This window comes from Dermacentor silvarum, chromosome 1 (genome assembly GCF_013339745.2).
Source record: "Dermacentor silvarum isolate Dsil-2018 chromosome 1, BIME_Dsil_1.4, whole genome shotgun sequence".
Taxonomy (NCBI): Eukaryota; Metazoa; Arthropoda; class Arachnida; order Ixodida; family Ixodidae; genus Dermacentor; species Dermacentor silvarum.
In genome coordinates this window covers 238280191-238290368 of record NC_051154.1, presented here as the reverse complement: position 1 = coordinate 238290368, position 10178 = coordinate 238280191, and the positions used below count along the sequence as shown (strand labels likewise).

Genomic DNA, 10178 nt, shown 5'->3' with positions numbered 1-10178 from the left:
GTGTTACTTGAATAACTTAATTTAACATTAATTGGTGTACTTTTGCTAATTATCTATCTGCAAGTCGTGCTTCATTTATAGTGCACGTAAGTTCACTTTCACGTAATGAAGCTGTAGAGCGACAAAAAAAAAAAGTTATTTTTGTAGCATTTTAAAAAACAAACAGTGAATGTGAAAATCGGACGACAGTGCACGTCTAGGCGGCATTGGTCTGCTTGAAATGAAATGCCAGCTGCTTGCCTTCATATGGCAATGGCCTAGACCCGCCGCGGTAGCGCTATGGCGTGGCTCTTCTGAGCTCGAGGTCGCGGGTTGTAATTGTAATTTATTTTGCACAAGAGCGAGTCTGCGCTCCGTGGCGTGCGAGACAAATCGGAAAGGCGAAAACCCTTGCGCGTGAGCGCCTGTAAGCCTACCACACAGTGCAGGAGAAAACAACAAACAAACAAGAAACAAATGAACGAATACATACGACAGGAGTGAGCGAGTATCGCATGAGTGGAAATTTGTAAGTTCAACCCCGGCCGCGGAGGCCGCATTCCGATGGGGGCGTATATATATATATATATATATATATATATATATATATATATATATATATATATATATAAACTCTTGTGTACCGAGCATGGTGCACGTTAAAGAACCCCGGGTGATCAAAATTAATACGGAGTGCTTTCAAGTGCTTGAGCGTGGCGCTTCTGGGAAAGAATGGTTAAAGGGCGCATTGCGCTACTGTTCGGCTCTCACGCGCACGACTGCATTGTATGCGCGTGGCTGCGCTGACAGCGCTTTTATGGCATATGTGTGACGCACACGCGCACAGCCGCAGTTCTCTCAATATTGCTCGCTTCTCCCAAATTACCGCTGTGGTCAATGTACGTATAAGTAGGTTTTAAAATGAACTGATATATATATATATATATATATATATATATATATATTTTTTCCTGCAGCAATATACACGAAAGACACAGAGACGTGTTGTACATGTACATCATCACACCATTCATACAAGCGAACCCCTTGCGCGTTTAGTATAACGAGCAGCGAACAAAAAAAAAAAAAAAAAAAGGAAAAAAAAAGAAAGCCAACACGATGAAGATGAAGAAACTGGGTCGAACCGGTGGGTCGGTCAGCGCAGGAGAAAGAAATAAAAGTGCGGAAGGGGGTATAAAAAAATTTCCCTTCCAGAATGTGCAAGCGGAGAAACCAACGGCTAACTGCGCACAGCTTTATCTGCCCTTGCCTGCTCTGTTCGTTCGAGTGCGGTTCGAAACCTGAGATACGTACAATCGCTGCGAACGTTGATACGTTTCCCGGGAGGCGGTGATGTACCACGTGCTTTTCTGTGAGATCATTGCGTTACTTGTATTGATCCTCTCTCCCGGTGACGTCTGCTGCGCCTGAAGCGCGCATGCGCGTGTCTGCTGCAGCCATTTTGATTTCGGCTTCAGCTGCCGTCACGGCGAAGTCAACTGAGGGTATTTGTGATGCCTGTGCGGTGCGAGTTTTGCTGAGGGCTCGAGCTATCTTTTCAGCTGGGGGCCGCCTTCGAAAATGAGCGGGAACGACGGTATGGAAAGCCTAATTCCTATCGTAAACAGGCTGCAAGACGCCTACACTCAACTTGGAGCGAGCCTCACGCTAGACTTGCCTCAGATCGCCGTGGTCGGCGGACAGAGCGCAGGAAAAAGCAGTGTGCTGGAGAATTTCGTTGGCAGGTAGGTTAAGCACTGATTATTTGAGTATTTCAATCTTCCTTCGATCTTCTCCTGGATGCTTGAAACGGAATGTGGGTTTTGTTCTACTGAACGCCCCTGCGAGCCAACGGTCGAGCGACCGCGTCGGCGTCGTCGGACGGCCGCGAAGCGGGTACTGCAAGGGAGGTGGTCTGTCATTACGTTGAGTGTATTTCTTGAGAAGAGTTTTATATGTGAACGATAGTCCCCTGCAAAGCGATCGGACGCATCCCGCCTTCGCCGCAGTCATACCCGTGAAGCGAACAGCCACGGGTATGATGTTGACAGCGGAGGCGGTGGTCCCGCCGATGCTCCGACGCGAGAAACAAATAGGCCTACTACTGCATAGTGAGCAGTAATCGATTTTAGTTACTTTCGGAACGCGAGTCTATTGTATTTCATGTGTTTCTTGGTATTGTGCAGCGCATCTGATGCTACTATTCAGTAGAATTTGGAGGCAGTGAGTCTTAGACCTGTAGTTGAATTCCGGTTTCGGTAGAGGTGGGTCTGAGTAGTCGATTATGAGCTTTTTCCTGGAAACACCCCCAAGGCTGCGTAAGCTGGCCGTATCGGAACAAAAAATATTTTTTCGAACGCTGTTGTTTCGATGTAGGTGCTGATACTTTCTGAGAATTGTTTACCGCCTTGAAAGTGCTCCTTGCACACTTTATGCGCTGAAGCGGCATACTGTAGCGCTGCCGGCGTGATAATGCTTGTCAAGTTCGGAGGTAGCCTTTGTCCTGAAAGTATTGCGATAACGGGGAAGGTCGCAATGTGATCAAACCTTGAACAGTATATCGATGTCAGGGGCGTATTATTGCGGCATACATGATCAAGAGAAGCGACTATCAGGATATGCGGAACTTGCGTAACTACATAAGAGCGCAAAACGCTTCATCTCGGACGGTTCACTCAGTTTCATTAAATAATTATAATGGCTAACTATGTGCCGTCGCTCTCAATAACACTGACTTTAGAAGATCGCTTAAGGGCAGATGATTAGTTGGCAGCCAACCTCTGAATTAGGCAAACTTTTCACATTCTCCTGTTTCATAAGGTTTTGGTCAGGACAAGAGAGTTCGCATTCATAAAAAAGATAAGTATTCGTTTAGACGACCTTGTTTTCGAGCCTCAAAAGTCGTCTCTGAAGGGCGACTGCTATGCATTCATTTGGCGATTGTTCTTACATTTAAGGTGGCATGCTGTGCGTGTAGTTCGGAAATGGCATGTTCTATAACTTTGGTAGGATTCAGACAATCAAGAGGTCCAAGGTAATACACTGTTTATTCTAACTTATCACTGGTGCACATGCTTTTGATGTAAAACCTTAAATAAATATGTACTCCATAGTTGGAAAGAGCTTGCAAAAGACCATGACACTTTTGCAGCTCTAACATTGTCAGATGCACCGGTTTGTAGGTTTTTTTTTTTTTTTTTTTTGAGTGTCGTTACTGTTTATTACGTGTAACGAAATGATAATGAATTTTTAATCTTGTCTCGGAAATATGGTTGGGATCTACTCCCCTGAGCAAAAGTATAAGGACTGGGGATTCTGTGTTGAAGCCGTTTTTCTTCTCTGCTTATGGATGAAACTTGAAATTGAGGACTGCAGTCGAAACTTGACATTGCGAACGTTCCAGTGCACTTGTCATTTGTACAGTTGCAGCTGTATGTATTTGTTCTGAATCAGAACCCTTTGAAGGTTGATTGGTTCGATCTTTAGAACCCTCTGAAGATCGCACAGGAATATGTGTGCAGTTGCAACAATCTTAGGTTTCGAGCTTATTTACTAACTGTATGAGTGAAGAAAGAAATATTGAATGGGAGATACATGGGATTATTGTTTGTATGTATTAATGCATACATTATTACAGTGAAATACCACCTGATCACACATCACTTGAAGGCTTTGCAGATGAACTACTACAAAGTTCCACGTGCTAATAGCAAACCCGTTCACTTATGTTTCACTTGAATGAAGAGCTAACACATTCTTGAGCTCCCTCAAAATTCCGAGTGAAGTTTTACTGTATTGAGTTAACACACATAAACTGCCTGAAGAAGGAATATTGTAGCTCTCTGTATCAGCACAGTTGAAAACAAGAAAAATGTATTTAAACATTGGTTTTGGTGATCATTGGTGCCAATTTAACTGCCATACAGCTTTGTTATTGAAGGTTTTCGTCTTTGCAAAACATTCACTTGGTGCAATATGTACATTTGTCATGCCTTGCATCCATTGCAGAGTGCTGTTCTCTTAGAAACACTCTAGCCAGAAGATCACTGCTCTGTTCATTGTCAATATTAAGTTCATTACCACTGTCTCTTTAGATTTGTTGTTTGTTTCTATAGTATCACACCCTTGTGATCCTTCATTAGAAATGTTCAGGACTGATTATAGTGAGCGCTTCACATTAAGTTTACATCATCATTGCACTACAGTATGAAGAAAATGAGTAACAGCACTTCTTCTGTCTCAGTCATGTCCCGTTTTTCAGTGCTGTTACTCGTTTTCTTCAGACATGTACCAGCCAGCCCAAGTTGGCACGTTATTGCACTGCAGTAGCCGTGGCATTCACGATGTTGAGTGCAGCCGCTGAGCACGATGTTGAGGTTTATTTGTGGCTGCGGCAGCCAACAATGGGGGTGGAATGCAAAAATGCTCGTGTACTGAGCATTGAATACACATTATAAAAAAACTCCACGTAGCCAAAATTATTTCAGAGCTTCTCATTGTTGCATCTAACACAGTTTCTGTGTTACGTTGAGATGCAGTTTTCAATTCCCAGGTTGTTAGAATTAATAAAGACCTCCACTATGGTGTTTGTACAACCCATTGACAGCTTCAGGATATAAAGTTCAACCAGAATTTAGTCTCCTTTAGAACATGGACAGTAAAATTTAAATTCAATAGTAATGTGCTGTACTTGCCATTATAACCTATTATGTCCAACCTATGGCTGGATATAATAGGAACTATATTGGTTTGAAATTTTTTATTCTCATGACAATACATAGAAAGAGGGACCGTGGAACAAAAAGGCCACAAATGGTGGCTTGAAAGTGTTCGAGGCCAGACAACAGGCACCGCAAATGGCAGCACAGCACAAGCGTACCAACACTCATTAAAAAAAAAAAAAGAAAAAAAAGAGAGAGTGAGCATTAGCTCAGTATCATCACACAAATGAGGTCACAATTGGCATCTTACAGGCAAAATAGATAAACTATCGGCAGACAGCTATACAGGCAAATAAGACGCTTATCTATTTCAACATTAATTGTTAGGGATTTGTTCTTGCAGAAAGGAAAAAAAAGTTACCAAGGTTCATTGCTAGTACTAAGGAAGTATTATACAAAATTGCACTGCATGGCACAAGTTGTACTAAAGGGTGAATAAAGTGCTTCCGGGGCAATGTAAGAATGCTTGTATGCTCCTAGAATGGAATAAGACTTCTATTGAAGCAAATCTGTTCCAAAGTTGGTACCACAAGTCATATTTGTGTTTTGCTTCATTTCTACACATGCATACAATTATTGTTTACTAATTTGGTGTTAGAACATTAGAAGTTATTTTTTATGCCTTTGGCGATTTACCTTACATTTAAGGTGGCATGCTGTGCATGTAGTTTGGAAATATCATGCTTTATAACTTTGGTAGGAGTCGGAAAATCAAGAGGGTCCGAGGTGCATTGCAAGCCTAATATGTAATTTCTCTTTCAATGCTGAAAATCTTGACCTGCAGCTTTCTGGCAGGATTTTATCATCTGTTGAAAGAACAGTTCTGAATTCTGGTGTAGCACATTATTTCTGCTTTAATAATGCACTCATAGCTAGCATCGAAAAGCTGCTGTGCACAGATCGTTTCTGAGACCTAACAGTGTACAGCAGGGTTCTCAAATCATGGGACCTGCTGACAGCCCACAAAGCCATTCTGTGTGATACAGTCAGTCCCTGGGCTTTCAGCCTTCTTCCTTTAATTACTTATTACTCCTGACACACGGGCAAACTAAAGTCCTTTGAAGTAAACCCTTTTTTATACTCTGAAGGGCCCCGTACCAAAGGCAGTTTAACTGGTGACACACAGTATGGTGTCCTTAAAATGATTTCTATAAGCATTGCAGGGAAAAACAATGGTGCTGCTTATTTAAGTCTTGAAAATTCAATTGTGAATCTGGTCAAAGCAAAGCATAAAGAAACATGGTGAATTGTATTTTAAAGGCTTGTCGCAGCATTACAATGCACATGTTTCTGAAATGTCGTCACTTTCAACTTGTGTGTTGGTGTGTTTATTATCTGCCACGGTGCACTGCCGCTGCCGGATATGGTGTGTTTACTGACTATCCATGATGCACAGGCAACTGCTCACATGTGAGCGAGCTAAAACTAGACCACGCAAATCGCGTTGCCCTGGCAGAGCCATACCTGTAAGGTGCCATAAAGTGATGAAGCTACTAGAGCACAATTTGGCAGCATGACAGTGGTGACTACAGTATTCACACATATTTACAAGCAATATTATTGTCAAAAAAAGGCACCATTTTGTTTCAAGTTACCTGTTGTTTAACTGCGCAAGAGGTGACCCCTTTAGGCTCATAAAGGAGTTTGAACGTACTCCTTCTGCTAAGGGCCCCCACCAAAAAGGAGATACTCCCTGCATTAATGCCTTTCTGGTAGATGTGCCTAGTCCTATGTGATGTAGTCCATGTAGTGTCCATGCGACGAGATATAACTGGGCAATCCTCTTGGTTCCTCATTTGGGCATGCGACACTGTAGCTTGTGGGGAGTAATTTACACATAGCCTGATGCGAGTTAGTGTGGTGCAGTCTACATAGGAAGTTAATTTCTATTTGCAGTCTCTAACGAAAGCGCATGCCTCCTTATAGAACATTCTCATGTGTTTCATTTTAATGTTGTTAGTAAAAGTTTGAAACTATGACAATTCTCCTTGTGACACTGTTAATTGATTAGGGCCAAAGATGTACCCAGCTCTTAGTCATTTCTCCATTAAAAAAGCAAGGAAAATGGGCAGCAGCTGCTAATCAGCAGCAGTATATAATTAGGGTCCTTTGTTTTTGGCTTTTAATATATATATATTTTTTTTGGGGGGGGGGGGGCATAAATCTGATATCATTTTAAAGACCAAAACACAGGAGAAATTGGGCTCTTTGTTGTCTGGCAGGGAAACTGGGGGTTTTATTGTCTGGCAGCCCAATGTTCAGGATTTTCCTATGGCTCTTACAAATGATTAACACAAGCAATGGTCTCCTTTTGGACTCAAACGTTCTGCTTAAACAAGTGAAATCACTCACAGGAACCTGTAACGGCAAATAAAGGTGCTCGCAACAGATGTGACAAACTTACCTCTACAAATTCTTGTAGGGCATTATTATTACATTTAAATGAAACCACATCAACTAAAACGACGGAGACTTGTCTGACGATCCCTTCTTTTCCCACTTTTGCAACAAATGAAAAAAGTACAAAAGGTGTGCACACGGGCATGCTTTACGGGAGGTGTGATGCTTTTCCTTATATTTTACAAGCCCTTGCTGACATACAATATCATAATGCATTGTGAGCATTTCTCGGTCCATCCTAGACCTGTCAGACTTTTCATCCTTGCATGTTGTTGTCCTGTTTTACTGGTTCCCAATATATGCTTTTGCAACAAAATTAATGGAATTACCCTGCTTTGAACGTAATGTAGTTGGGGTAAACATCTTCATGTCACAGCTATAGTTGCAATGCAGTGAATTACCACTGATTGCATGTATGTGACGTGCGGGAAGTGTGTTGCAATGTGCCATTGTCATATTTAATTAAACGCAGATACTAAAACAGCAACAAGCTTTCGTTCACTCAATGTTGGTAGGTGCTGAATATATTTTTAGATATGGGGGGTTGGTTATTGCTTGAGCGTTACATGAGAATGAGGCATATGTTATTTATATATTACTGTTATTAATATTATGATACATCTTAACCACTTGTTCACATGAGGTGGGCAGTGTTCATTACTTTTGTAACACCTGTATTTATTATTAAAGTGTTGGGCTGCTAAGCACAAGGTCGCGGGATCAAATCCCGGCCATGGCAGCCGCGTTTTTATGGGGGCGAAATGCGGAAATACCCATGTACTTAGATTAAGGTGCACGTTAAACAGTCTCAGGTGGTACAAATTATTCCGGTGTCCCCCACTACAGCGTGCCTCATAATCAGATTGTGGTTTTGGCACATAAAACCCCAAGGAAGGTCAAACTTCCGGGAGGAATCGTGTTTAACCTGATTTTCATAAATATTGTTTGAGGTGCAAAAATCTCGCATTATTGGGTTTTATCCAAAAACGAAGGACCCTAAATATAAATTACTAATGCATACTTCAATTTTCACAATGCATGGAGATCAGATTGACTGAGCATCATTGCTAGCTTATAAATAGCAGCATTACATTGGGAAGCAAGTGATAACTACAGTGTAGCATATATAACTGTGCTATGTAAAATATGTATTAACTTTGTGGAGGAATGCAGTGATGGCTGCTAACCAGGGGTTTCCATATCTTTAAGTGCAAATTAGGAAGGACACTGAAAAAAAAAAAAAAAAAAAGCAAACCTGGTGGAAGTGTAGTCATTGGAGGTCACCACAATTGATTTGAACTCTCAAAACTTGTTTATCACAGAAATGAGTGGGAGTACTGATGCAGCTTTGGAAGCATCAATTTGTGTAGTGGGACAAATGTACAGTGCCGTCCACGTCCTTGATGTGCATAGTCCTCGGCACACCACTTCACTGTGTTCACTTTGGGAAGTCTTTTGTTTGACATCAACAAATGGGCTGGGGCAAAATGATCTATTAAAAAGCTACTATTTGAAAAAGAATAGGGATAATAGCACACAAAACTCGCTGCAGGCCCCCCAAGTGTCATTTGCTTCTTCAGAGCGTGTCCACACTGGAAGTGTTCTCATTGGCAATCCCAGCAAACATATTCTGAAGATGTGGTGGATGCTTTCTTCTGTGCTTGAGGGGTCTTAAACCACCTTTAGTACAAAAGAAATGAAAATGAGATTAGTACAGTAGATTTACGTTAATTCGACTCCGTTTAATTCAATTTCGACTGAAGATCCCGGCCGACGCCCATGCATTTCTGTGGGCCCAAACTTTCCTTATTTTGATCCTAAAATTGGCCTTTGCCGGAGAATTTGAACTTGACCAATCAGCAGGAATCTACCTGACCCCTTTGGTGACTCCAATAATGCGATCCCTTTGGTGGTGGCGTCTGTCTGGGTGGATGGAGCTCAGGGGACAGTGAGTGCGTTGAACAACCGTCATCTCCCGTTGAAAATGCCTATTTTTTGGTCTGCCCTAGGATGATTTTCAAGCAATAACCATAGCTCACAATGTCTCATTGTGGTATTTATCGGATTCTAATGTGCACTTTTATTGTTTAAAAAAAATTTTGCCGAAAATTGTCTGCACAGCGCGAACGGATACGAAACTAAAACTGCCTTCGCGGCTTTTGTATGCTTACCGTATGACACTGGTGTAATGCAGCAAAGGTGACTTTAAAAATCGTGGGCTACCTAAACACTTTTTATGAGTTGTGAATGCGAAAGCATTAATGTCCAATTGAACACTGCTGAGTGGTCCTTTGAGTTATGAACTCCTCGCGAGCAAGCGAGTGCGTTGAAATACTTGCCGTGTTTTGATTTGGCCTTACCAAGGCACAGTTTGAATGCAGGAGAGAGCTTGCGCAGACAAGGAACGCACGGATAACACAGGCCTCTGAGAGCGAGAGTGACGTGGTGTTGCAGCCAATGGGAATTTAGGATGCCGTTTCGCTGCTACAGGTGCCGGCTTTTTCGCTCAATGAGCCATTTGACACTTTCCCATAAAAACTTTGCGGGGAAGCTGACTTTAAGAAACTGGCCATTATTGTGCAGCACAGTTAGACCCATGCTCAATTGTTTTGCAAAAAAATTGAGTGTGCTTTAGATTTCTACTTTGTTTAGGAGTTTTATTGTAATTTCTATGTTAGTTTTGTACTTTGGGGACGCATGGAAAGTGGGCGCGCGTTTGATTCAGTCGCGGTTTAGTATTGGGCAAATACTGCCAAACGAATCAGCGGTGTGTTTTGGCATTTTTTTCTGCATCCTGTTTAATTCGACCCGCCAGATAATTGTATCACTTTTGTCAGTCCTGTCAGGGTCGAATTAATGGAAGTCAACTGTACAAGGTGCGCAAACCACTATGTAGTTTTCAGCCAGGTAGACAACTGCATAGAAGCTTACAGGCACCATGGTGCACATTTATATGCATACTTAAGTTGGCCCACGTACAACTTTCGCCAATGTGATCTGTGATGACTGTGGTGAGCTACTCAGTGTACTTCATGTCCTCCTGCAATGTCAGGAACTGGAGCCTCAGAGGAAAAAACA

The 10178-nt window shown here is 42.1% G+C and overlaps 1 protein-coding gene across 7 annotated transcripts in view; it reads left to right on the top strand.

The window, feature by feature from the left end:
- The first annotated feature begins 1408 nt into the window (after nt 1–1408).
- Nucleotides 1409–10178, top strand: part of LOC119436970 (dynamin) — a 156799-nt gene continuing 148029 nt past the window's right edge. For 3 of the 7 annotated variants that reach the window (XR_007464797.1, XR_007464796.1, XM_049660141.1), the window contains exon 1: nt 1416–1724. Coding sequence is in view for 5 of the 7 variants with exons in the window: in XM_049660141.1 (XP_049516098.1) it covers nt 1561–1724 (164 nt within the window). In the remaining 2 variants the exon portion in view is untranslated. Of the gene's footprint in view, nt 1725–10178 lie in introns of all 7 variants that reach the window. The other 4 variants (XM_049660142.1, XM_049660140.1, XM_049660138.1 and 1 more) reach the window with 3 other exon arrangements.